General features: G+C 54.7%; 1 protein-coding gene and 2 non-coding genes across 3 annotated transcripts in view; all 3 read right to left on the bottom strand.

Moving 5' to 3' along the window:
* Window positions 1-260: 260 nt before the first annotated feature.
* The window catches only part of Prrc2b (proline rich coiled-coil 2B), a 76,829-nt gene continuing 49,330 nt past the window's right edge, over window positions 261-27,759 (bottom strand). The window contains exons 14-32 of the mRNA XM_077797165.1: window positions 25,874-26,069; window positions 20,865-21,081; window positions 18,204-20,261; window positions 16,830-17,032; window positions 16,151-16,296; window positions 15,538-15,679; window positions 13,821-13,903; window positions 13,181-13,369; window positions 12,855-13,052; window positions 12,391-12,477; window positions 11,366-11,470; window positions 11,053-11,245; window positions 10,266-10,363; window positions 9,297-9,424; window positions 8,606-8,846; window positions 6,292-6,447; window positions 5,507-5,598; window positions 3,475-3,556; window positions 261-2,360 (exon numbers count right to left, since the gene is read on the bottom strand). Coding sequence (XP_077653291.1) covers window positions 2,229-2,360; window positions 3,475-3,556; window positions 5,507-5,598; window positions 6,292-6,447; window positions 8,606-8,846; window positions 9,297-9,424; window positions 10,266-10,363; window positions 11,053-11,245; window positions 11,366-11,470; window positions 12,391-12,477; window positions 12,855-13,052; window positions 13,181-13,369; window positions 13,821-13,903; window positions 15,538-15,679; window positions 16,151-16,296; window positions 16,830-17,032; window positions 18,204-20,261; window positions 20,865-21,081; window positions 25,874-26,069 — 4,746 coding nt within the window. The 3' untranslated portion in view covers window positions 261-2,228. The remainder of the gene's footprint in view (window positions 2,361-3,474; window positions 3,557-5,506; window positions 5,599-6,291; window positions 6,448-8,605; window positions 8,847-9,296; window positions 9,425-10,265; window positions 10,364-11,052; window positions 11,246-11,365; window positions 11,471-12,390; window positions 12,478-12,854; window positions 13,053-13,180; window positions 13,370-13,820; window positions 13,904-15,537; window positions 15,680-16,150; window positions 16,297-16,829; window positions 17,033-18,203; window positions 20,262-20,864; window positions 21,082-25,873; window positions 26,070-27,759) is intronic.
* On the bottom strand, window positions 6,941-7,026 carry LOC113181176 (small nucleolar RNA SNORD62). Its single transcript, XR_003300565.1, has one exon. It is a non-coding gene; the product is annotated as a small nucleolar RNA SNORD62 (small nucleolar RNA).
* LOC113181175 (small nucleolar RNA SNORD62) lies at window positions 10,634-10,719 on the bottom strand. The gene has a single exon (XR_003300564.1). It is a non-coding gene; the product is annotated as a small nucleolar RNA SNORD62 (small nucleolar RNA).

Raw genomic sequence — 27,759 nt, 5'->3', positions numbered from 1 at the left:
CTTTTCACCTAGACCTACAACATCAATACATATAAATAAATTCTAGTGTCTCTTGTCTTTATTTGGGGTGGGAGGCAGGGAAGGAGGGAGACAGGGTGAGAGAAGGTTGAGAATGGGTGACCTACTTTTCCTCAAACAGGAAGTACTGTCATTCTGTGGCAGGTTCACCTGAAGGGACATCTTGCATTTTTAACAGCATCCACGACTGTTCTGTTGAATTTTGAAATGAGAATTTTTTTTGTTCCTTTTGATACATAATGCACATTGGCATTAGGTGAGTGGGTCTGGCATTTGTAAGGTGGACAGGCAGAGGTGGTTGCGTGTGCTCTGGCTGGCCCAGACTCATCAAGGGGTGGCTTGGCAGTGGAGGCAGTGGGCAGGGGTAGAAGACTCATCACAGGAACAGTGACCAGAGACGTGGGGGGTTGGGAGCAGATGAAGGACAGGGCAGGCCAGGGTGCAGACTCCAGGCAGGCAGCCGTTAAAGAAGGGACAGAAGAGTAAAGATGAAGACAAGCCCAGCCAGTAAGGTCTGGGGGTGGAGGCAAGGAGGGGAGGTGCCAAGGGCTTGAGGTGGAGCAGTGACTGCTCTCCCCAGATGCCACCAGGGATGATGTGCAGTGAGCGCTGCTGGCAGGGGAAGGCTGAACCCAATTACAACAGCAGGGGCCAGGCTCTACTGGAGATAGCGCAGTACCTCTAGCTCCCGCAGCTGTCACCCACAGGGACACCAAGGGCCAGCTGCACAGGCACATGGCAGCCCTTCCTATGTGGCACACTCTGGGACAGGCAGTGGCTCCTGCAGGTGGATGGCTGGTTAGGGACCCTGCATAGCATTTGAGAAACTGAAATTACCCCCTTTACCTTCCTGGGAATGATGGAGTCTGGGCTGATTGGAAAGCAGGAAGTCCAGCATGCAGGGGCCCACATCTTTGGTGAGGGGCAGCTCTCCAGACAGAAGATGCTGTCCTTTTGGGTAGGCTGCCCTGGCTGCTTCAGAACCATGGCCAGCCCCATAGCCCACCTTCACCTTGACCCTGCCTGGCTGGCAGGCTGTAGGATGAGTGACGCTGACACCTGCTGCTTAGCTCGGGCTCCTGCATGCTAACAACAGGGATCTGCTGCTCGACTGAAGCACAGGGTGAGGAAAAATCCTCATAGCCTCATCTAGGAAACACGCCTTTGCAGACCCCAAGGGGCAGCTGTCTTATGTGCCTGTGGCTTTAATGACGAGCTGTGTGCGCTGTATGTGGGTGGAGGGACTGGGATCCAGAGAGAGCAGCAGGCTCTGCAAAAGGAGAAAGGGAAGTGACAGGCTGTAGAAGGCGGGGGACGGGATGGTGAGTGGAAGCAGAGCCCGAGGGGGTATGGGGCCTGGGAAGCACAGCACAGACAGGACCCACGGAGCATCGGCTCGCGCCATCCCAGCCGATCTGGACAACGACATTGATGACCAAGGTTCACCTCTGGTGCCCAACAGTCATTGTGTCCACTGGCTTCATAAGAGCCCAAGACAGAAATGCCATGTAATTAATTCTTAAGCTAGAACGTCATCGACTCCCAGCCTGGGGCTGGGCCCAGTGGAGATGCTGACCTACCTGCTGCCCCACTCACCTCACCGCCAAAGCGGGAGCTGGCAGTGGAGCACCCAACGATGGTACCTCAGTGACCCCGAAGGCTGACCATGGGGCACATTCTTAAGAGGCATCTCTTAAGGTATCGCAGCGACGCATCAAACAGGACAGAGGTAAGAGGAGACCACTGGGGACAGCAGAGGGGCAGAGAGGACAGTGAGGACCGTATAAAAGTTCAGCTATACAGACATAGCTGGCGTTTTGTTTTCCTTTCCCCTTTGTAAAAACCTTAGCTGCTTTTTAAAACAAAAAGCCTCTGGCTAGAAAGACCCAGCCGCCAGCCACTGCCTGGGAACTGGACGGGCAGGTCTGTACTGCACAGAGGTGACTCACTCCACAGTCACGTGGGGAGGAGGGGCAGAAGGGAGGGAGCCATTGCTCTTTTATGTCAAAGCAAGCAGGTCGGCGCCACGCGTCCACGGTGCGAGCTGGCTGCATGAGCTTCCAGGAGTGGGAGGAGTGGGCAGGAGCAGAGCTCTCAGTCTGGGCCAGATGCTCGGACGGTGGGTCCGGTGAGGTTCCGAGTAGTGGTGGCTCAGGCTGGGTGGTGGCACTGTCCCTGTCAGGGTGAGGCGAGGCTGTGGCCAGGCACCTTCAGGCTTTACTCTCCTCTACTTTGACTGCCCGAGGCTTGATTGCTCCGGTTCTTTTCATTTGGGGGGCGGCTGAGGGGGCCTCCTGCAGCTTCACGGCTCCCAGGCTGGGCTTCTCATCCACTCGTTTTGCCTTTGGACACATGAATGTGAAAAAGAAAGTGACCACATTGCAGAAGCACCTACTAGACAGCTCCCTCTATTCTTGCTCTTGAGACACAAAGAAAAGCCCCGAGTTGTCCATCCCTTGCCGAAGGGCCAGACTTAGAAGTCACTCTCCTAGGATGGATCCCAGCACATGACTGCCTTCCTCCCACCCCATGGGCACTGAGAGCAGAGACTGGGAGAGGCAGAAGACACGGGGTCCTCCACGAAGAACTTGGTGAGGGTACATCTCAGGGTGGCGCATTCTGGTCCAAGTCTGACCGAGAAAACCTTTTCAAATAGTGCACCCCATGCCCCACAGGCCTTGGGGCCCCCAGCACTCCTCGGGGGACTTGGTTCTCCCAGATCTTTGTGATTCAGTCAGACCTTCCCCCGGGACTCAGCTGGACCCTGAGATTCCCATTCAGGCTCCACTAGTCTGCAGCTGCGCACAGCAGAGGGTGTCCCGCAGCAACCACCCAGTGGTCTGAACTCTGGGAGAAGGCTTTAGAGCTCATTCCACAGGATTCCAGCAGTGACCCCCAGGGGAGCCTGAAGGAGGTGGAAAATGACAGCCTTGTCCTCCGACTCCCACCAGCCAGAGATGCTGACTTACTAAAACCCAGGACCGAGGTCCCGAGCTCTGGAGCCCGCGACACTTCAGAGGAGGGAAAGAAGAGGGCCTGTAGGAAGACGCTGAGAGAGCCTCATTAGACCAGAGTGCGACCTGTCTGGGAGCCCACCCAGCAACACCAGCGAGACGCCACTGCTAAAGCTAGCATGCGCACACCCGGCTTCTAGCGCTAACCCGCAGACCTGGCCGGCTCTCCCCAGCGCCGTCACAGCCCCGAGTGCTAGGGCAGTCCACCATCAGGTGTCCCCTCCTCTGAGGAACCAGGAATCCTCCCTTCTCTGCAGGAAAGGAAGGATCCAGATGCCCTCAGAAGGAGAAATGCCTTCACCAGCTAGGCTGCACAGCTCTAACCGTGAGGGCACGTTCTCCTCATAAAAGGAGCACTCATGGGTTGTACAGTCCCCTCTCCTCCGGCGCTGGGAGGCAGGCCTAAGTGTCCAGCTGCAGGGTCTGGAAAGCCATCTTCTACCTGTTGAACGTAGTGTCCCTGCACAGAGCCCATGTTAACTGCTGATCCAGAGGGCTTCCCACTGGGGCTAGCAGAGCTAGGCCTGAAAAAACCAAAGGCAGGGGTGAGAATACACACGTGTCACCACAGAAATGAGTCCAAGCCTAGCCCAGGGAGAGGAACGAGCAAGGAAGGGCCCTCTGGCCAGAGCACGCACTCAGGCAGCTGGAGCCCTCTCAGATGGAAACCAGACTGGAGACAGCCAAGAATGCAGAAAGGGGAAGGGGTGGTTGTCACTGTCCACCCTGGCACTTCAGGAGATGTACCCAGGAGAGGAGAGGTGGGGCCCAAGCTGCTGCTACAGACAGATGGACACTGACCATCTTGTAGAGTTTGGAGGGTCTGGGCCAACATGATGCAGTGTCCCAGACAAAAAAAAGGTCTATAAACCTAATCCAACCAGAATTGTGCTGAGTTTTTTCTAGTCCTCATTTTGTTGGGGATGAGAGGCACAGTAATGTACAGTGTTCCACTGACCACCAGTGCCAGGGATGTTAATGAGGTTCTGTGGTCAAAGGGCTTAATAGGTGCACAGCACAGGTCAACAGGATGAGGTGGGGCTGCTGAGGCTCTGTGTCCTGGACTCCACCTCTGGTCCAGACAGCCAGGTGTCTGACCACAGTCCCTCTTCTGAAGGGCATGTCTCAGCAGTGCCATTTCCAGAAGACTTTGGGGAGCATGGCTCTATAAAATTATAATAACTCCCCGACTCTCAGTGACCTCTGCAAATACCAAAATTGCAGATGGGCAAGTCCCTCACATGCAGCAGTGTGTGTACATATAACACATGCACATCTGGCCACAGACTGTTTTTGATGCTGGTGACTGAACCCAGGGCATTATACAGTGAGCCACACCCCAGCTCCCTCCTGTATACTTTGTCACCTGTAGATTACTTAAAAGTACTCCAACCACTGCCCTGTCTGTGGACACAGAGCACCCACTGAACCAACCCTCCCACGCAAGATGCTGCCCTTCCAACAACCGTGTGCACAGGTTGCCTGTCACTCCAGCTTCTGCCCTGCTCTGTGCTCCTTGGGGACTGCTCTGCAGCCAGATGCTGCTTGCAGGCATGTGGCAGTGAGGGGCCTACAGCTGTGTGCCCACTTGAGGCTTCCTTCCTCCCCTCCAGGTCATGTTTCTGTTCTGTGTTGGCCTACGTGACAGGTGATGGTAGGAAAACAAGACATACCGACACACAAACACGAAGCCAAGACAGCGGGAGGAACAGAAACGAAGACAAGTGAGGAAAAAATTCATGAAATCTCTTTGGAAATGAGGTTGGAAGTGTGGAACGATGAGATGGAGGAAGCCCAGCCTGACACACCGGAGCACCGGGCAGAATGACCACAAGAGAAGGTCCAAGCCGTGGGACCCGCCCCGCAGAGCACATGTTGGTGGGGTGACCTCCTGGTGCTAGAGCAGAATGCTGCAGGTCATGTGTGTCTGTCCCACTCTGCGAATACAAGGGAGCTCCAGGAAACCCCTCATGGAACAAGAGTTGGCCATACACGTCTGTGTGGCCCAAGGCCAGAGCTGCCTTCCCAACCCCAGATGGGCGAGAGGTGTTTGGCCATGATCCAACAGAGCAGCCTCCAAATTGAGGGGACTGGGACAATCAATGGAGGCAGAGACAGATGCCGAGGAGGCGAAAAGCAGGCACCAGTTTGTAGACTATAGAGGAGGGCCGTGCAACCCCACAATCAAGTGTCTTGTGGCAGGGGAAGAGGGAGAATGCAGTTGGGAGAGGCCCTGGGAAGGACTGTTCCTTTCCTAGCCTTCCAGAAAACACCCAGTCCAGATCCTCATTCTGATGACTAAAATGCAGTCTCCCCATTCCCCATGGTTAACAAGTACGTCCTGGGGACTTGGAGGACCAGGCCTCAGTGCTCTTGCACTGCTCTCCCTGGGCTCACAGCCTCTTCAGAGCCACTGGGTCACGTCTACAGCATCCTCAGCTACTCAGTCCCCAGCCCCCAGGGCATGTCTTTACCTGTAGGTCTGTGGTGATGATACGGAGCCTCCTGTGGGAACATTCTGTTTACTGTCGGCAAAGTGGAAGCCTTTCAGCTCCATCTGAGAGGACTAGAGAGGCCAAGAAGCAACAAGCTGTCATTTGATGACCACAGAGACAGCCTGGCCCTTGGTGAACCCCCTGGGCGGAGCTAGCGAGGGTCATGAGATTTCCAGCAGTGCCCTGTAGGGAATCTGCAGCCCCTCCATTCTAATCCAGGCCCGAAGAGGGCTTCTTCTCAGGAGGAGGGACATTTCAACGTCTTTTAAAAGAGGGTCAGGAGAGCTACTTGTGCACAACCTGAGGAGACCAGCCATCCATACCAGGAGCATCATTCAGGTATCATCCCAGCAGAGCCAGAGCAGGACAGGCAGTGAGGAACAGAGACTCCTAACCCTTGACCCTGGACACACTCAGTCAGAATCTCTAGTTCTTGTATCTGCTGTGGCTCCACCGGAAGGTCCTCAGGCATTCAACTGGGGCATTCATTGGTCTCGTGAATGTTCTTTCCTGTCTTGCCAGTCTCAAACATGCCAAGCTTATTTTTATTAGTGGCTTACACATAAACGAAGGAGTTCCTGATGTTTAGAATTCAAACACTTCATGGCACAGGAAAACTTGTCTAGGGAGACCCGGAGACCCAGAGACCCAGAGCCTGCACCCCAATCCTCTAGCACTTCCCACCCCAGTGGTCCTCAGCTAACTGGGAAGGGCTAACCAAATCCCTTTCCCCAGGATCACAGGTGGAGGGAGTACACCTTTACCTCTCTGCTGGTGTTCAAGACTGGTGGCTGGGACCCAGGTGGAGGAATCCTTCGGGGGGCCCCGACAGAGAGGCTCTGCCCTGGTGGCAGCTGGATGGACTGTGGCAGGATCAGTGGTTGCTGCCCGGAGCCATACCGAGGCAGTGGCATGGTCAGCTGTTGGGCAACAGGTCACAAAAAGGAACAGACATGGGGTAAGCACGTGTGCAGACTGTGCTTATCAATGATGCTTGTGTGTCTCCTCTGTTCCTGAGCAAAGGGCTATGCGTACCTTCAGTCCTCACTCAATATAAGGTGTCGGGGAGCCACAGGGCACCCTCAAACATGGCAGGGGCAGGACAGGGCAGTGTAGAGGTACATTGGACATGGCTGCCAGCGGCTGAGCACACAGCAGAGGCAGCAGGACCTATGTGCATGGACCAGCTGTGTGTGTGCACATGTGCCAGAGAGGGGTGGGAAGAAGATGAGTGGGGACATCGGGAAGGCTGCTTAGGGAGCAAGGCCAAGCATGCCCCGGAGGTGAGGGCTGCCCAGGAAGTGAAGCTTTCTCTGTGTGGCGCCTGTCTTGCATCAATGCTGGTAGAAAACAAGACCTAGAGGGGTGGCCTAGAAACTCCCAGGGCAGGAGGACGGGGTGGCCCACATTTTGCCTCTCAGTCACTGTTCCCTTCATCTCCCTGCTGTTGAGTCCACAGTGGAGGGTCAGAAGGATCTATTGGAACTACATCACTGAGGCTTGTGGCGCCAAGCTCCTGCTTGGAGCACAGCAGGTGAGGACAATTGGACAGCTTCAGGACACTGCCTTGGTGTCGTGCGATCTGACTGTGTACTTGAAGAACTGTCCTGCTGCTGCATGAACACCTGGCCGGAAGGCCTAGAGGGCAGAAGCTGGCAGTGCAAGAAGAGCTCCCTCAGAGCCTACGGAGTATGGGGGTGGGGGTTAATGAATGGGTGGAAACTGAATTCTTCCTAAAGACAGAGCCATCAGGACCTGCTGGATCAAGGGGTCAGCAGGGGTGGCAGGAACAAGTATGGTGGAAAGTGGACCACCAGCAGGACAGGGAGGAAGTTCCTATCTGGCCACAGTAAGTGGGACATGGCAGAGATATGAAAGCAGAGGTGCTGGCCAGGCACTGCATATGAAATTCCAGTCCGTGGGTGACTCTGGAGCAAAGAAATGAATGATAAAGTGACCAGCACATGGACTTAGAGCCATGGGACCAGAAAGTGGCCCAGAGACAGGGCCCATGGGCATGCCCAGTGTTACAGACTTGGGTAGTGTGAGCAAAGGAGAGGCAAGAAAGGGTTTGAGGAGGCAGAAGGAACACCAGGCACCCTGAGGCCTGACTGCAGAATGTGATTTGAGGGACAGTGTGACCACTGGGTAAAATGCTGTGATGGGATGACCAGGGACTGGGGATGGAGCTCAGTGATAGAGCTCCAGAATGCACAAGGTGCAGGGGACTTGTAAGAGTGGCCCTGAGTGGGAGAGTGAGGCCTCTCTCACGTTCCAGTGGCATATAGGCAGGGAGATGTGGCCATGGGCTGTCACTGTCCTGTTTCCTTGGTGACACAGAAAGCAAGGCCACAGTGGGTAGGAAGCAACAAGGAAAAAATAGTGAATCTGAAATGGCTGCTAGCAGCGTGGTGGCCCCTGGGAGACAGCTCGAGTGCAGAGTGCTGAGCAGCTCCGAGGGCCTGCCAGGGGGGGAGGAAGTGAAGAGGAGGGAGGGAGGTGAAGGACTTGCAGCTGGATCACTGGAGGGGCAGAGGCAGAAAGGTCAGCGGTGACAGCTGCTCGGGAGCCTTGCACTTGAGGTCAGGGAAGATACACAGCTACGGTAATGCCCAAGTATGGACAAGCAGATGCCGCAGTGGACAGGACAGACTGCAAAGCCAGGGCCACAGGAAGGGAGCGGCCCTCCCAGGTGCCGGGCACTGCCCAGAGGTGGGGAGAGAAGACCTCCACTCCCGCATGGGATGTGGTAATGGGAAGCTTGCGCGTGGAGGCTGAGCAGGGCACATTCTAGGGTGGGGCTTCAAGGAGCAGGTAGGGGCAAAGAGGCTGCTTCCCGACTTCCACGTCAGAGCACGGGGATGGGGAGAGGAAGCAGTGCTCTCAAGACAGCTGGGTCTCAGAATAAAATGGCAACGGGACCGCTCAGAAGAGGTCACGTTCTAGCCGCTGAGGACTGTCACAAGTCAGCACACACGGAGGCAGTTAGGAGGGTAGGGGAATGTCGTAAAAGAAGGAGACCTAGTGCCTGGGAAAGTCTGCAAAAGCCAGAAGATGCCAGGGAGCGAGTGAACTGACCTGTGGCAGCTGGGAGTCCAACATCTGGGAGGCACCCAGTCCAGCAGCCTGGCCGAGCTGGCCCTCGTAGACCAGGGCCTGGTTTCCATTCAGGGGTTGGTAGGGTGAGCCGGACTGGGGCTTCACCATCTCTAAAGGCTGCATGCCTGGGAATGCTGAGTATGGAGCCTTCAAGGCCGTGCCCCCAGAGAGGATCATGGTGCTGGGTGGTGACAGGCTGGGGTGCATGTACACCTGAGACCTGCAAAAAGCCAGAAGATGCCAGGATCAGTGGATGAGCACACCAGGGGGTCGCCAACGTAGGCAAGCCCCAGCATCCCCAGCACCCACTGAAGCACAGATCCTACTCCTCCAGCAATTCAGGTCCAGGTGGGCCTGATGCTAATGGTCTAGGGGCCACTGTGAGCATCACTGGGTTACACAGACAGACACGTCAAGGCTGTGCCAGGCCAGAAACACCTAATAACACCCAAAACACAAGGTAACAGGCTTAATGAGGAAGCAGGAGGCAGGATGAGAAGGAAAGGGAACATGAGGCCCACAGCCCCCTAGAGCACAGCACTGGCCTGCAAAGGGACCAAGAGCATCCCCTCTGCCTCCCAAGCCCAAAGCAGAGGACACCTATAGTCACAGAGCAAAGGAATGGGACAGTCTGAAGCCCAGGCTAGGAGTAGTCTACATGTGAGCTCACCTGAAGGGCTGCAAAGAACTGAAGATCTCCTGAGACTGGGAGACGGGAAGCCCGCCCCGCAGTCCAAGCTGAGCCTGAGCCTGCAGAGACGTGTGCAGAGAGATGGGGATTTGCTGGGCAGCGGCAGCCTGTGAACAGGAGCCAGGTAGTAACCACCAATGCCCTCCAAAGTGGCACCCCTGCTCACACCCTGGCCCTTCCACCCTGCCCTAAATGCACCTGCCCTAAACACCCTGCCTGCCTCCCCTGCTCCTAGGGAAAAACCAAAAGCAAAAACCCTGGTAGTGAAGGCAAGCCACGGTCTACCTCTGCACTGGCAGTTTGTAACAGCAACAGAAACAAACCCTAGCTATGTGTACTCATGGAGGACAGCTGCAGAAACAAGGCCGGGAGAGAGAAGGACACATGCAGTGTGATCCAGTTATGGAAAGACCAACCCACACTTCACTAGAGAACTAGGGATACGTTTCAAGGAAGAGTTGAAGACTAGCCACATCCTCTGTCCTGACCCTGAATCTGCACTGGGAACATCCACAGCCATGTGGAAGCGGGAGAGGGGATGCAGGCACATGGGCTAGGGCTATCTGAAGGCCCAGCACCAGCTTTCAGAGGGAGACTCCAAAAGTCACTCCCTTACAGCACAGAAAATATATCAATCCTGCACAAAACCAAATATCTGCCTGTTCCAAAACTACCTCCTCCAATATCTCCATGGCTGGGGACCTAGGTCCTGCCCTTAGCTAATTCCCAGCTAGGACTAAGGGAGGAGGACTGAGGGAAGGAACGTCAAGCAAGGCTGGAGCATTTACTTGGTCCTCCTCATCCAACAAATTCTCTAGGTGTCATGATGTGCCAGGTGCTAGGCATCACACAGGGGACACAGGAAACGGGACAACGAGGAAGTGAATGCAGCAGTGGCTGTGCTGGTGCTGCACCTCCCTGTCCAGCCGCCTGTCCTGCCATCCTCACCTGCTGGTAACTCTGCTGCTGAGGTATGGTTTGAGGAACCAGCCGGGGCTGACTTGCAAACACATGACCGTCCAAGTACAGAGGCGGGAGGTGGTTGCCTGGAAACAGAATCCAGAGGAGGAGAGAATGATCAAGTCTCCTGTTGCCAAGTGTCCTTTAGGGAGACACTGCACATGTCCCACTTCCCAGCAGACTCTGGGAGTGAGGGTGTGAGCAGGTGGAGGCTGCTCCCTTCTGTGCTGCAGCACACACCTGGGGGCTCAGCAGCAGGACCTGAGCAGGGCAGTGGGCTGTGGCCCACCTTTTACAACCATCACCCACCAACTGCTGCAGACCCTCGGGAGGGCTGTTGAATACAGCTGCCCTGGTCTCTCAGTCACTGTCCTCTTCATCCTCCTGCTATCGAGTCCACAGTGGAGGGTCAGAAGGATCTATTGGAATTACATCACTGAGACATTGGCAGCTGGTTCCTCAAAATCCCCACTGTTCTCCCTTGGGGCCACGACACAGTGACAAGGATGGCCACCACCGATGGAGGGCTCAGCTGGTACCAAGCACCTTCCAGAGATGCCCTTGCTTCATGGGCATGGCTACTCTCTGGAGAGTCATCACCAGCCCACTCTACAGAGGGACAAGCTGTGGCCCAGGGAGGTGCGCTGCTCTGCTGCTCCCTGGCAGAGGTGGCACAGCAGGCATTGGACTGGGATGTGCTCGGGGCTATTCATCCAGCGCTTTGCTTAATCATGAATGGAGAAGGCTTCTGAGCCTGGCTCAGGGGACATAATACCTGGCATCGAAGCAGAAGGGGCTACAGAGGCCACAGGCATGGGTGGCATGGATACTCCACCAAAGGAGCTGTAGTTGACCCCGCTGGAGGCGCCCACCGAGGACGGAGGCTGGATGCCCGAGCTAGCACCCCCTGGAGAGCTCTGCTCTGGCAAACTGGGGGAGTTTTCCCAAGCCTTCCGTGCAGACTCCATCTTTGAAAGCAAGGGGAGGGAAGGGGCGCAAATTACTACCAGGGACAGCAGGGGACAATGGCAATCTAAGCCAAAGGGTGCAAGGGCTCCTCCCTCCTCCCAGTGCAGGGATGGTGTTACCTTCAATGTGAGATCAGCAGTGGGGAAGGACATTGGGGAGAGGCCAATGGCCCTCTGGATATGATGATCTCGCCGGAGGATGGGAATGCTCTGTGTCAACCCTGCCTGGAGATGGGAAGAAAGGAGACCATGGAACAAGGAGCTGAGGAAGCGAGGTAGCCAGTAGTCTTCAGGTTTGGCCACATGTGCCCGAGACCACGGCCTATCTCCCTGAGACGTCATTTCCTCAAAAACAATCTGTAGAGAGTCCCTTCCACACCCATGTTCCACAGAGCCCTTGACATAAGACAGCTGTATCCCAGCAAGAGAAAAAATGGACTGGCTACCAGTAGGCAAGTATACGTGCCACCTGGACTGGAGATGCCTAAGTCAGGACAGGGAAAGGCTGTGCCTGTCACAGAGCCCCTCAGGAAATGGAGAAGCATGTCCCTGTTAATATAGGCTAAAGCCTCCGGTAGAGCACAGTGTCCCATATCATAGCAATTTGGGAAAGCTCAAAGTATTAAAATCCGGTTAGCTTAGCAGTTCAAACCCATGTAACCACAGAACATTTTTGGTCAATGTCTGTCAACGTTCTGCAGCACTGATCTCCCTTGAAACCTGGGGATGCTGCACAGAGATGGACACAGTTGTCAGCACACGGCCAGTGTGGAGCAGTCTACAGAGCCACAACTCCCTGCTCCCAAGTGCAGGCTGGAGAGGCAGAAGGTCTACTGCATCAAACACACAGACTCAGGGACCCTCAGGTGGGGAGGATGGGCCTCCAGGAGGACACTCCTGCTTTACCTCCATTCCCCCACTGGCTACTAAAAGATGGTCTGCACCAGTCTTGGACACATCTGGCACACAGGAAGATGGGATCTAAAGAAAGCCAGATAACCTGGAACTTAGGAATGCCATTGCTCCTACTGGCAAGTCACAATACAGAGGCACTGTAAAGAGAGTGGACTCCCGCCCAAGTGATCATGTGCCTGTGGCCTACACAGTGGCTCAACACTGGGGCTGGAAGAGAAGCAGAGACTTACATTGCTAGCCAAGGCATCCTGAAGTTTGACCACTGCATTCCCTGCAGGACTAGAGGCAGAACCAGGTGGCAAGCTGAAATCAGAGTCCTGGAAAAAAAATGGCACATGGCTACTGAACTCATTCTGGCTTGCCCTACTCCAGAGGCACACATGAATGCAATCCAGTTTTGGTGACTCAAAACACCCACTAAGCAGCATTCACCAGAGCCATACATGAACAAGATGACCACACTGGAGAAAGGGAGCCACCCTGACTCCTCTCCCTGTCCACTGGCTGACCTCGGAGGCCTGGTTGGTGTCAGTAAAGCCATCTACGTGGCAAGTCAAGAGCCCCTGCCTCCTCCCTGACTCCTTACCAGCATTCTTCCCAGTGCAGTGCTGTTCCGCTTCCATCGTCCTGCTTTCTAGGGAACAGCCCTAAGCCCCCACTTTCCAAGTACCAAGAAAAAAAAGTCAAGTCTCACTTTTGGACTGACTCCAAATTCAATGGGTGGCACAGGCAGCACGGAGTCCACGTGAATCTCTACCCCATTAACAGGTGGGACGACTGTCCCTTGCAGCCGCTCAGTCCCCTCTGAGCCCTTTCTGTTTTTCAGAGAACGTTCATTGCCGATGGGTCCTGGTCTGTGCTCCTTGCTCTGTCCTGAGCCTTGTTCTGAGTCCTTGATGGGAGAGCAGAAAGGCTGAGATATACAATCTTTACCTTCCCCATGCCCGGGTGTCAGGAAAGACATGACAACGGCTCCTTTCACCCAGGACCTGGCCACCATGAAGGGGACTTCCAGGTTACCTTTTGCTCAGATTGCTTCTGAGCCTGCTCCTTGTGGCTGTCGGCCTTGGATTCTGCCAGGCCAGGACCGCTCATGTCCTCTGGCTTCAGAGTACCATACGGGGAGCTGCGTTGTGAGGAGGTGGCAGACGACTCCCGAGACTCTGCACTCAAGTCAACACCGCTGTCTCCCTGGCTGCTCTTAAAACCCTGCTGTACAGAGCACACAAGGATTAGAATCTGTCCCCAAACTCCAAAACATGAGTGTCCAGAAGGGAAGCTTGCATGTGGCACTGACACACCTCCCCAGCCACCTGCCTTCTCAAGTCCAGTCCTGATCTTGGTTGGCCCTGACCTGCTCCAGTGCTCCATGAAACACATGCAGCCACATGAAGGCGCCAGCCCTGCCAAGCTCATGATCACCACATGATGCACGGTCCTCGGCGACACTGCCAAGGTCATTTCAGACTGGTGACTACCAAGACCAGCTCAGGAGGCCCTTGCTCTGGATCCCTACCCGGGGGCACGGGCTGGTTACCCCTTCTTCTATGTTCATGCAGGCACCACACACAGACCAGAGACTGAGGCCGAAGAGCAAGCTAGAGACTCCACGCAGTTCACGGACAGGGCGGAGCTCGGGTCAGGCACAGGGCACACGCACCTCGGTGGAGCTGGGCTCAGTGCTGCTGAAGGCAGAGACGGCTTTCCTCCAGGAATCACTGGCTGCGGCCTGCACAGGGAGGGCTGCCACAAGGAGGGGGACACAAAGTCAGGGCATCAGAGAGGGACAAACAGTCTGGAAGACGTGGGTATGTGGCTCTGAAATCAGAGTTCACAGAAATCCAGTTCCCGGAACTGCCTTTGGCACCCACCCCACCCCAGCTGACCAGTGTGCCATACCCATCCAACCATAGTGCCTAGTAGGACACACCCACCTGTACCCCAGCACTGTGACACATCCACCCCACCCCAGCACCTGGAAGGACACACCCACTGGCACCCCAGCACTCAGTGAGACACCCATTCCACCCCAGTGCCCAGTTGGACACACCCACCTACACCCCAGCACCCAGTATGACAGACCCACCCCACCCCAGTGCCTGGTCTGACACACAGAAGCAGCTGCATGCCAGTCTCCCGGTACCGTCTGAGGCTAGCAAATGTGCTTCTTGGGGTTTCACTGACTGTGTTTTTTCAAAATCACACCTGTTTGAATTCTCCTGCACTACTTCTACATTGGCATGTTTCTAAATTTGGTAGTGTCTATAAAATCTTTAAACAGTCCAGACAGATATTACTCAGATTGTACTGGCTCACAGGCCCTTCTGCAGACCTGACAAGTGCTGCCACGGACACTGATACACAAGAACATGACAATCTATTCTAAGGTCCAGGGTCCTCTGAACCACCCATGGACCCCTGGTCCAACCAACTGATGAGATGTTATGGAACTCTGGAGAAGAGACCTCATGGGAGGCGGCAGCTCTCTTGCCTAGGGAAGGCTGCCCAGGCAATCTGGTCGGTGGGTATTACATGGATATGGTAATAACTATCATTCATCCATGGTACTAAACCTGACACTATCAATGCTTAGTAAAAGATAGTTCTTGCTTTCAATCAGACCTGAACACCAACTAATGTTATCCTTCAATGTGTTGGCACCAAGATTTTACCTGGAACTTAAGGACAGATTGTATAGTGACAATGAGAGAATCAAAGTGTAGAACCTAGTATCCTGAGTGTGTCAGGGGGCTGTGGTCCAGCTGCCTCTCTCTGCAAACCTTTGCATAAAAATAAACTGGATGCCTGCAATGCCAGTGCCCAGTGAGGCTGAGGCAGGAGGATCACAGCTTACCAAAAGCCCGTTTCAAAATTAAGGGCTGGGAGTGTAGCTCAGTGATATGGCACCCTTGGGTGCAGTTCCATACACACACACAAAAAAAGGTGAAAAGTTACTGGAATACAAACATTTTTAGGGAAACACATTCTGTGGTCTCAAGTCTGCCTTTCCATGAGAGCGCTGGGAGGTGCTCTCAGGGTTTTCATTCTGTTGGGGAGGACACACTCGCTCCTCTCCATAGGGAAGAATGAAGGATGATTAGACCTGACGAATAAGCCCAACCCACATTCCTGAGGGTCAGCTCGTTGGATGTCCTGCTCCGGGCTGCTGGGAATGTGGAACACGCTGCTCTTCCCCACACCACAGGCAAGTGAAATTTTGCCCAACTGGGAGCTGCTGAAGCAAGCAGTGCTAGGCTGGCCATCAACACTGGCTCAGCAGAGGAGCCCAGGAGAGAGCTCAGCGCGAGTGAGGCCCCACCTACACTCACAGCTCAAAAGCAAGGCACAGGAGGAAGAGGCAGGCTCCATGCTCTCACCTTGGCTGCTGCTCTCCCAGATCTCAGTGCCCAGGCTGCTGCCAGGCACGGCCACATCGCCCTGTTCCAGGCACAAGTTGTTCTGTTTTTTAGCAAATCGAGGGGGAATACGAGAGGAAAGGCCTCGACTTTTCACAGGCACCTAAGGGGAAAAGAGAGTGATGTAGTCTACCCTAGAAGGTCCTAAGAATGACAAGCTCTCCTAGGAAAAGGATCCCAGTGCCAACTAAACCACTGAAATTGCTCAAGATGCGGGTCACTGAGCACACTGGCAGGTCAGCCATACCCCCAGGAGCCGAGTGGCGGTCTGCAAACCTCCCATGTGGCACAGAGCTCCTGAACTCATGGCTTGGGGGAAGAGGACTCTTGCCCACCCAGGCGGGGACCCTGTGGAGGGAGGAGTCCTGGCGGCCAATAGGTATGACCCCACGTAAGCTTTGAGCTTTGAGGAGTCAGCCTCTTTGTGACCCAGATTCCCCTCTGTGAAATGGTGACGGCCCTCACCTGCTCCCACGGGCTGCATGGCAGGCACTGGGAGCAATGCAAGCCTCACAGCTAATTCTCCCCTCTTCCCTGGACTCCCCAGCCCCACGCCCAGCCTGCGCCTGCTCACCTGCGCAGCCTGCTCCTTCTTTCTCCTCTCCTCCTCCAGGAGCCGGCGCTGCTTCTTGGTCAGCACTTCAATGAAGCCTTCGCCCACCATGGAGCCCACCTCACTCTCCTCCCCAGGGCCAGACGCACAGTTTTCAATGATGGCACCTGAACCAAGAGAAGTTGTGGTTTTTTGAATCACCCAACTCTACTGTACCTGATATCTGAGGACAGGCTTGGCTCAGAAAGTTGGGCAGCATCTGGCTGGACGCTACCAAGGAGCTCCAGCATCCACCACAGCTATGGAGACCTGGTCATGGCCACACATCCCACCTTAACCCCTGCAGTCTCACCCAGGGCAGCTTGAGCAGCACCATGGTGAGAAGGACACAATCTTTGGGGATGACGCTCTTACAGCCAGCTTCGCTCCTACCAGCTGGTGGACTTGGAATCTCCCTGAACCATTGGGCATCGGGCTTCCCAGCGAGGCAGTGGGTAGCGCGGGTGGCAAGCAACTGTACTGCTCACCACCACAGCCAAGAACTCAGCCTGGTGCCTGTTCAAGGCAGTTCTCGGAAGTTGACGGTCACTTGGAAGGGCTAATTCTCCCCTTAGAAGAATTATGTGTTCCCACCCAAAGACTACCGAGGCCCTGGATCCACCTGGGGTCTTCTGGAAGGATGGGAGGTGCCTAGACTCACTTCCATAGCTCAGGTCAAACTGCTTCCGGGCCTCCTCCTGCTCGCCAGCCCTTTGAACAGCCAGCACGGACTCCTTCTCTGCCTTCTTACTGGTGGCTTCTGGACTGTCAGCGTTGGCGTGTGTGGCCCGCTCTAGGGTGTAAGGCGAGTGGCCATTCCCACTGCTGCAGCCAAGGCCTCCAGGCAGGGCCTCATCCGGGGACCTATAAAGCAAAAAAGATCTGTGAAATCAGAGACGCCCAAAGGCTAGCAAAAGAGAAAGAAAAAAACCCACAAGTGCACGCAGCCTGCACGCACACAGCAGCCTGGCCCAGGTCAGTTCCTTCTTCTAGGCCACATGAACAGTAGCCTCGTGGACCGACACCTACTCCAAGAAGAGCCCAGCCCACACTGCTTGGGCAGAGCCCTGGGCAGGAAAGAGCTGCCCTCACCACCCCCCTCCGTGCTCTCTTCTCTCCCACTGCCTGCTGCGTTCAGCACGCGCAGAGGAAGAGAGGGAAGATGGGGCACACTTCAGACAGGGCTGCCAGCCTTTCTGTTCTGAGCCAGCAGCCAGCAGCCCTGGCCTTGCCCTGCTATGAGGCTCAGGGCAGAGCCAAGTCGGGGCTTCTGGGCCCCAGAGAGCAAGGTCAGACTAACACCTGAAAAACTAGCACTCTCCGGAGGCTCCTTCTTTAGGGATAGAAACACCCCTGAACTTCTAAGGAGGACAGGCAGCGTCAGTGTGCTGAGGTGCCTTAACACCCCTGCATGTCCCCTCTGAGACATGGAGTAGGCAGAGTCAGCAAAGCCACCCTTCCCCACACAGGAGCCTGTGGGCCATGAGTGACACCAAGCACAGACTGTCCACCTAAGAAACCTCTGGTTCCAAAGGAGAGATGTTCCTTGGGCTGCAGGCGGCTGCTCCCAGCTGCTCTGGCAACTCTGACCACACCAAGGAAGTGGTAGAGAAGCAGAGCTGCTGGGGGAAGAAGAGCCGTCCTCCGTGCAGCCAGAAGGCTAGTGAGGCCTTCCAGGATGCTGCCCAGCTGTCTGAGGAGCAGAGGGATCAGGTGGACTGGCCAGTGCTCCCAGGTGCCACATATAGGCAATTCCCTTACTACAGGGCTCCAAGGACCATTCAGAGGCTGAACCCTGGCAGGGACAAGGCTGCAGCCACAAGGCACAGGGTGGGGCAGGGCACACTTCAGGCTCAGACTGTCAGGCCACAACAACAAGGACACATCGTGAGAAGCAGACAAGCGATGCAGGAGCAGGATGAGACGCTGACACACAGCGGCCGGCAGCGCGTGGCCCGGCGGGCATGCATGCATGGACTCGGGGCTGCTGCGCGGGGGGACAACAACAGGGGCCTGGGGTGGTGCTCTCGGTTACCTTTTGGCTTTCAAGGGTGTCCCGCTCTGCTGGCTGTCATAGCGGGGGGACGTCTCACCACCACCTGGCCTAACGGGCTTCTCCCCAAACCCTCCCGGCTCCAGCTTGCGGCTCTGTCTGTCAGCCAGGGGCCTCTGGCTGGAGAAGCTCCTCTTGGCCAGTTCCTTCTTCTCACCCAGACCGGCCCCAGACAGGCCACCGTCCCCCTGCGGGTCGGGCTCCCCTGGGCCCCCGCGCCTCTCCCTGCGCTCGCTGAAGTCGCTGCTCTCAGAGGCCGTTTCCCACTCCTCGTTGGCATGGTCAGAGGAGTTGTGGCAGGATGGGTCTGGGGACCTGCGGCCCCCTGCGCCACCCTTGTCCCCAGGGCAGAGTTTGGGCCGGCCCGGCCACTGGCCCGCCAGCAGGGGGGCCTCCTCCTCTGGTCCCCACAGGACCAAGGACTCCCGCTCCTGCCGCAGCCGCCGGAAGCGCGGGGGCTTGTCTTGGCGTGGGGGGCGCCTCCTCCGGAATGGCCGGTTCTCTGCATTCTCAGAATCTGTAACATGGTCATCTTGGAAGAAGGACCGCTTGTCCTCCAAGCGGCTGTCCTCGAAGGCCCTGCTGCCAAACGAGTCCGCATGTCGGTAGGAGTCAGGGACGTAGTCTTTGTCCGCGGCACGCCGGGTCCCACCCGTGTCGGCAGGACCGTACTCCTGCCAGGAGCTGCCTGGGCTCCTGCTCTGCCAGGGGACTGGCTCCTTGGGGGCGAAGGCCCTGCGCCCATAGCTGCCGTTGCTCAGCCTGGGCGGGAGAGCACGGCCACAGGCCCGAGGGCCCCGGCCCTTGGCCTCCGGGCCGCTCTGGTCCTCGGGGTACGCCTTGCTGGAGCGCCAGGAGTCCGTCTGCAGGGCGCCCTCCTCCCGCCCCAGGAGCGAGCCCTCCGTCCCGCTCTCTGAGCCCCTCTGCCGGCGCCGCTTGGGCAGCTCCTCATACTCGGAGCCCTCACTATGGGTCTCGCTGGCGATGCGCCGCCGCGGCTTGGCTCTGGGGCTGTCCTCTGGCTGGGGGAACTCCCGCAGGCCCCGACCGCGGCCACTCCGCTGGCTGCTGCTGTAGATGCCGCGGGCCCCCAGGACGCCCCCGCCACACAGGCTGCTTCCATTTCCCCCGGCTGGCCGACCTCGGAAAGTGAATTCTCTGAAACCTCGGCCCCGGCTGCGGGCCTGCCCCCGGCCCCCAAAGGCCTGCTCCTCGTCGATGAAGATCCAGTTGTTTCTCTTGGTGGGGGGAATGTCGCTGTTCTCTCGGGACGGTCTGGGCTCCCAGGCCTTGTCAGGCTTCTCATCCTCATCCACATCCCATTTGCTGGCCTCGTGGCTGGACCCAGCCTGGGTGGAGGCCTTGTCCTCCAGAGCGGAAGGGGAGGCGTTGGCCAGGGCAGGGTCGTTCTCTTCGTCCTCATCCTGCTCAGGCTTCTCTGTGGCCAGCCGTGCACTCTCTTCCCCGAGCCCCCGCTTAACCTTCTCTAGCTCCTTCTCCTTCTCCTCCACTTTCAGGGCTTTGAGGACCGGTTTTTTGATGGGTCCTGATCTCCGGGTCCTGCCTGGCTGCTCCTGGTGCTGGCTACTGGAATTCCGGGGCTCAGGTGTCCATTCGGGCTCTGGGTCTGGCTGTTTGTCAGGGCTCCCTTCCTTCTCCCAGGAGGCAGCATGGAAGGAAGGCTCCTCCCGAGGCGCCTCCTGCTCAACACCCTTGGCTGTGTCGGGGGCCTTTGGCTGGTGGCCAATGTCCCAGCTGCAAAACTCTGGCTTTTTCTCAACTGGGACAAAGTCAGGCTCCAGCGGGGGACGCCTGAGGTTTTGGGCGTGGCCCCCAGGAGCGCCCGCCTCCTGAACATTTTCTTGGGGTGGAAATAAAAGCTCCTGGCCTATTCTTTGAGAAGAGATACAGCTGTCAAAGTCTGCTTGGGCCTTCTTGTCAAAAGCACTCAAGTACTCCTCCCCTCTCTCCTCAAAGAGATGGCGCTGGGCACTTACGCCCCCTGACCTTCCGGGGGAGGCAGAGTAAGAGCTTTCATTCCTGAAAAGGAACCAGAGAAATCAGTCAATGTGATTGGAGCTGGGTTCCTGGCTTCCATGCTGAACACAAAGCTCAGTTTCAGAAAGAAAAAAAAAAAAAAAAGCCTTAAAAAAGAAAGAAAAACACAGCAAACACTTGCTCTATCTTTAAACATGTCTTAGAGCAGCTGGGCCATGGGGCCTTCCATGGCCCCTGAAGTCCGTGAGCGCAGAGAAGGCAGTGGCCACTGGGCAGGCTCAGCATGCCACCCGGAGACAAAGAGAAGCTGGCGGTCCCCTGGAGCAAGCTGGAGCCTGGGAGTCGGCTGGAGTCGGGCCCCGGGCAGCAGGGCTAGCCCTGTTTACTCACCAAGGGGCAAGCCCACACCCGTTCCCTCGACCTGCCTGCCTGTGAGGCCCTCCCCCACTCCACATCCAAGACTGGCAGTCTGGGGCTCCTGCTGAGCCTTCAGCCCCCCTCAGTAAAAGCCGTTCACACAGTATCCAAGCACAATCCATACCCCTTCCCGCCTCCCAAGGCAGCGTCTCCTGGGACAGGGCCTTTCCCTTAGGACCAGAGAGCTGTCCTGTAGCATCCAGGCAGCGGGAGCAAGTGTCATCTCACCTGACACGCACATCCACAGGCAAAGTGTCGCTTGACTTTGGGTGGGGCAATGAGTAGCCTTTGCTCTGCAGAGCCAGGTAGCCCTCTGGGCTCCAGACGGGAGCTGGATCGATGGCGGTCACTTTTCTTTCTTGGAGTGGGGGCACACAGCTCTGATCTTCAGAACGACATCCAGTCCCACTGAGGGACTCTTGGGGCATCATGGGCTTCATCAGTCCTGGCAAAGATAAAGGACAATTCTGAATCATGTCATTTAGAAAGCCCCATGGCAACCAGCCAGCTACGTGGAACAGTAAGTCTCTCGGCCTGCCCGTGGACACAGCACCCCACTCCAGAATAGTGGCCTTCACTCTTTTCTGACCAGGGACCCTGAAGCCACCTGACCTGTTCAAAGACCTGCAGAGACAAGCTGAGTTCTCAGACCAAGTGTCTATATCAAAGGGTAATAAAACTGGGACATGCAAACTGGAAATGACAAGTGGAATCCCTCAGTGCTAACCAGAGGCCACGGGGTCAGCAAGCTGAGGAGTGCTGTGCAGCAGAGATGCTTGGAAGCTCTCCAGTTCAGACCTAGGCAGAAGAGCCACATCCCAGAGAGCATGTGAGAATGGCAGCCAGCACTGTCTACTTCCGAATCCTTGCAGGAAGATTTAGGCTGAGTTTATTTCTTTTTATCCCTAACTCCAAAAAGGATGGCAACACTACATATGGTGTACGGGGAGATTTTGGGAATGCGGTGAGGGAGGAGGGTGGCAGTTGAAAATTAACAAAAAAACTGCTAACTTGGGCTGGGATTGGAGTTCAGTTGATAAAGCGCTTGCCTAGCACATGTGAAGCACTGGGTTCGACCCTTAGCCCCATATATAAATAAAATAAATGTACTGTGTCCATTTACTATAAAAAATGTTAAAAACAAAACAAAAAAACTGCTAACTCGCCAGATTGGACCAGCATATAGGTCCCACCAGCTGTAACTGGCTGGGCACCTGGACGAATCGTGCCTCTCCCAGCCTCTGCCCATGCCTGTCAGGTGAGGCAGTGGGGCTGGCACAGGTGCTGCCCAGGTCTGGGCTTACATCTGCAAGGAAACAGATCTGACTCTGAAATACTCAAAGCCCTATGACACTGTCGCGCCTGTCTCCTGACTGCAGCTCATCTGGTGAGAAGATGGTTCAGCATCAGGCCAGCAGTCAGAAGCTTTGCACTAGCCATTGGACTCTGCTCAAGTGCTGCTGACAGGGGACTCCAGCACAGCTGGTCCAATTCAAGGTGGGCAGGATTCCCTGGAAACCCACAGCTTCGTGCCTTTCATTACGCATTCCTCATGAGGCACACATTGCCCTGTCTGTGGCTACATGAAGACCCGAAAACCCCTACTGTCACAAAAGGGCTGGGCAGAATAGATCAAATTTTTTTTTTTTTTTAAAGAGAGAGTGAATGAGAGAGAGAGAAAGAGAGAGAGAGAGAGAGAGAATTTTAACATTTATTTTTCAGTTTTTGGCGGACACAACATCTTTGTTGGTATGTGGTGCTGAGGATCGAACCCGGGCCGCACGCATGCCAGGCGAGCGCGCTACCGCTTGAGCCACATCCCCAGCCCTAGATCAAATGTTTTGCTTGCAGAACTGTGTTCACAAAAAAATAGTAACTTCCAGAAGCTGAAAACCAGAGCTACGAGTGCAGGAGCTGGAGCACCCTGAAGATCAGAAAGAAGGGCAGCTCAGCCTGGAAACCCTCAGGCTTGGTCTTCAGCACCTTCATAGGACAAGGAGTGCAAATGGAACCTGCTCAAAACAGAGACCCTCCAAAGTGCACCTGGACAAATTGTGCCTCTCCCAGCCTCTGCCCATGCCTGTCAGGTGCACTGGAGAATGCGTGATTTTCAGCAGGGCTGAGTGCCTGGATCTGGGCAGGAAAAAGCACTCTCTTGGAATTCAGAAACCCCATGGCTGCTTCCATGGGGATCTAGGCAGAAGGGGTTCAAATTTCTAACTCCCAGAATAGTCCAGAAACCTGCCATCAAGGGTGGTTCCAGCTAAAGAGATTATGGAGGAACATGCCCTCAACCCGATCCACACTGCTTCCTGAAACCAAACTAGATCCAAAACCACCAGAACACGTGTGCTGAGTATTCACCATGAGCTCACAGTGAGTCCTCAAGACTTCAGACAGCACAGCCATCTGGAAATCACTAAGAAATCACATTTGAAATAATTAAGAACATAAAAGAAAAATTTTTTAAAAACTTAAAAAAACCTCACTGAACAGAGCTGGCGCTGTAACTCAGTGGTAGAGTGCTTGCCTAGCATGCGTGAGGCACTGGGTTCGATTCTCAGTACCACATATAAATAAAATACAGGTACATTCACAACTAGAAAATATTAAAAAAACAAACAAACAAACAAAAAAAAAAACAAACACCTCACTGGACAGTAATAAAAGTAGACAGACTCAGCTGGGGAGAGAAGTGTCCTGGGAACAGCCAGGGGCTTCCTGGAAGGCAACAAAGGGGCAACGCCTGCTCATTTTCACTTTCTCTGATTTAAGACACTTAAAAGACATCATGGAAGGTACATAATAAACCTAGAGCAGGACCTAGAAAAAAAAGATAAAAGGAACAAGGAGGGTCTGGATGTCGCCCAGTGGTAGAGCCCCGGCCCATCACTTGCAAGGTCAGGACCTATGTGCTAGGGGCTACCCCAGTACCAGAAAGTAAAGACCTAAATACAAAGAAGAAAAAGGAACAAGGAGAGTCAATAACTTGAAGCAATTATCGGAAGAGAATCTTCCAGAAGTGGGGAAAGAGGTACACCTTAGATTCAAGCACAAGGACTCGCAAGCAGAGTAATCGGAGAGGTCCATCTGAACACAGCACATAGTGACAGAACCAAGGACACCCAAGACAAGACCTCGAAAACAGCCAGAGACAATACAGCACAGAAGACCTAAGAATGGATCAAGTTTTCAGCAGCAAGAGGAGCCAGAAGAAAACAGGAAGATCTGCACAGCACCCAGAGGAAGAGCACCTGCCTGCAGCTCTCTGTTCAGGCCAGAAACCCCAATGGCAGAAGACTGTCAGAGATGACACAGGCCCACCCCAGGTGAAGAAAGGCCATCAGACAAGGGAACACGCAGGCCCAGCTCAATAGCACAGAGAAGATGACAAAACGGTAACTGTGGGTGTGGGCACAAGAATAAAGACAGAGGTCAGCAGGTTCAGATGAAGGTGGAGACCCTTCTGTAGGTCAAGAGGGCACGATAGGATTTTTTTTTTTTGGGGGGGGGGGGCCAGTGCTGGGGCTGGAACCCAGTGTCTCACACATATTAGGCAATCACTCTACCACCAGGTGTACCCAGTCCTCATGTTAGGATTTTTTTTTTTTAAGAATTTTAATATTTATTTTTTAGTTTTCGGTAGACACAACATCTTTGTTTGTATGTGGGTGCTGAGGATCGAACCCGGGCCGCACGCATGCCAGGCGAGAGCGCTACTGCTTGAGCCACATCCCCAGCCCCTCATGTTAGGATTTTAATGTCACTAACATAAGAAACAGAACGTAGAAGGGAAACACACACACAGAAAGTAGGATAAGCGGAATGCATAAGACAGATTAATGGGAAAATCTAAATATAAAATTTGAATAAATGTAAAGGGAGCAACTTTGGTAGTTAAAAGCCATAGAATTTTCAGAGTAAGACCATATAGGTCTTGTATACAAAAATTTATGCACTCCCTAGAAATAAGGACTCAGAGAAATGGCAGCAAAAAACTGAACAAAAGAGACTCTAAGTTCTAATCAAAAGGAAACTGACATCATTGTGCTACTATTGGACAAAGCAGATGGTAAAGGCAGAAAAACACTACCGGAGCAGGTAGGTGACAATAGGAATAGATGTCATTCCACACTCTGTGCCTCCAAAGATGGACACTGCTGGAGGGTCCGACAAGTCCACGGCCATATTGGGAGCTTTGCTGTTGTTGTTTTCTCTTTTCTCTCTTTTTATGCTACTGATTGGACCCAGGGCCTGATACACACTCACAGGCTCTACTAATGTACTAAGCTACTAAGCCCCCAGCCCCTGGTGCAGGGTGATTCTACACACCTTTCAGTAACTAATTAAGGAGATAAAAAATGTAACACAAGAAACACTTGTACAACACAACTGGCAAACTCAACTGAACGGACTCATCCAACAGAACACAGATTCTTTTCAGGCAAAAAGAATAAAGAAGAAAACAAACAGGAAAAAATAAAAAACTGACTTTGTAACAGCCTACAAAGAAAACCTCAACAAATGGCAGCCAACCGAGAGTCAAAGCCTCTGAACACAATCTGGCTTGTTATCTGTTTAAATGACGTTTTACTGGAAAACAACCAAATGCACTCATTCACGATTTGCCCCTGGCTGCTTCTTCCTACGACAGCAGAACTGAAGAGCTGACCAAAGCCCATGACATGCGACGCCTGGCCACAGGCGAGAAGTCTGCTGGCCCCCGGCTCACATCAGACCATCATACCTGGCCACAACGCCGCAACACTGGAAACTGACACCATGAAGGTCATCTTGAAAGTCAGAAATTATTGAATCAAGTGTCCAACACAATCACTTACAAAATAAACAGAATAATTTCAAGAGAAATAAGGCGGTAGAAAGAAGAAAATGATTAACTAAAACCCCAAAAAAATAAAGGAAAAATAAGAAACCCCAATTCTGATTTTAAAAAGGCCTTAGAAAAACCCTGGGAAAGACCAATGAAGGAAGAAAAAGAGACAATATGCAAAGACAGTGAGAATGGAAAGGGACTGTGTGAGGCAGCAAGACCTCAAAATCACTTTGAGCCATTTAAAATGTGGGGTCTTGCTTTCTTCCAGTAAGTGTCCAGGACAGGAACACAACCTTACCTGCGCTCTGCAAGACGCAGACCAGTCCTGGAGGCCAGAACGAACGCCAAGAGCCTCGCTCTTGAGATGCCACCCTAACCACCCACTGTCCAGCCCCGTGCTCACCTGAAGGGTGCAGGGCTGAGGGGTAGAAGTCCACAGGGGTCCGGGTGGGTGTGATCCGAGGGTCCATGTAGGAAGGCATCATCATCCACCTGGGGTCGAAGCCCAGCATCTGGGGGTGGTGCGGGTAAAAGGTTCGCTGCGGGTGGGAAGGCGGGGGATACACCGGCTGCCAGTGTTGCATCTTGTACAGCTGCTCCTGACCCAGAAGAGAGACCTGATCAGACAGGGGTAAGCGACCATAGTCTCCAGCGTTCTGGCATGTGGCACAGAAAGCCCTCCAGGAGGGAGGAGACAGGCAGCTGCCTGGAGGGGAGCCCCAACAGCACAACCATCAGGCTGGAGTCTCCCAGGGCTGGGTGGGCAGTCATGCCTACCACAACAGGGGCCAGGTACACTGGTGCTCCCCTCGACACATGAGGCTTCCATGTAGATGAAACATCCCACTGAAACTGACCAACAGACCAGCACACTTCCCACAGGACGCTGGTCTACAGCCACCACCCAAGGACGGCCATCATTCCTGTCCCAGTCCCATCCTCTACTCAGCAAGGGTCATCTTTCGCACCCAGCCGTTGGCTCTGAGCTTCAAAAGCACCTTCAGCGGTCCCCCCGTGCCCTACAACCACTGACCTACCAGGGTACAGGTGACCCACAGTGTCCCGTGGACCATGCCTAATCTGCCTCCCTGGCTTCAACTCCATGACTGGCCCCAGCTCTCTGCTCCACACAGCTCTGCCTGCACATGCCGGGACATGGAACATTCTAGGCCTGTCTGTCACTAACTCTGGGTCTCCTTGGGAAGCCACCAAAAGACCCTTGAGCCCAGGCCCATCCTCTGGTCCCAAAGAACTGTACTTCCTGCAGTGCTTGGGGTTTGCAGGTGTGCCGCTGAGCTCCCTAAGTCACGAGGCCAGCACGCCTGGTTGGCCTGGGAACAGGAATGAACAGCATCAGTGACAGAGGGTGCCGACTTCCCCAGTGAACCCTGAGTCAGCAGCCCAGCAGGACTCATGGCAGATCCCAAGGATGGCCTGCCCAACAGGCTTCCAGCACATATCCTGGACTCTGCAAACACAAAGGCCACCTGTCCAGCTGGCTGTCCACAGCTTGTCCTGGGCTGGATTCCCTGGGGGCTCCACTGGCACTCACTGCACCTCTGAGGAACACTTAAGAAACAGAGCTCAGCAGTCAGGAGACTAGAGCTCCGCCTCCAGCCATACTGGCCTGCACCCCACAGCTCCTCCTGTCTCACACAGGTCCCCAGGGGACCAAACCAGCCAGGCTGCCCTGGTGCTTGCAGGTGTCCTTCTACCCTCAGGAAGGGTTTCCCCACCACCGTCCCCCCTACTCCCCGTGAAGAGTTGCCTACAGTCGCTGTGACGGCAGTGTTTTGGCACAAGTAACTCCAGGGATCTCTCCCAAGGATAATCCTACTCCAAGCCCATGGACTACTCACAGGACAGTGGGGCCCAGAGACGCTTCCTGGACACCTGCGGCAGAGAAGCTGGGCTGACGGTTTTATAAGAAATCAAAGGAAATGCTAGGGAAAGGCTGAGGCCGTGGTCTGTTTTGCCAGAGCATACACATTGTGAAGAATCTTCGGTTGATGTTAATTAATAATAATGTATTACACACCCAAGTGCTGGGCTCCCACCAAGCGACTCCTCCATGTCAGCTCAGTTTCCACCCCAGGCTCGGTTCCCAGCAAGGCTGTGAGGCTGCCTCACTCCACAGCATGCTAAGCAGAGGGACTACCGGCCTGCGAGAGCACCAGGGCAGAACTGGCCATGTGAGTTTCTCAGGGCCCAAAGCAGGTCCCTTTGAAGGTTTACCAAAGGCTGACTGCGATGGTGCTGGTGTTTCTCAGTTCATAGGCATCACTGTCA

Source organism: Urocitellus parryii, chromosome 4 (assembly GCF_045843805.1).
Source record: "Urocitellus parryii isolate mUroPar1 chromosome 4, mUroPar1.hap1, whole genome shotgun sequence".
In the NCBI taxonomy this organism is placed as follows: Eukaryota; Metazoa; Chordata; class Mammalia; order Rodentia; family Sciuridae; genus Urocitellus; species Urocitellus parryii.
Note: the sequence above shows the minus strand (reverse complement) of the source record. Positions and strands in the feature narration are given on the sequence as shown.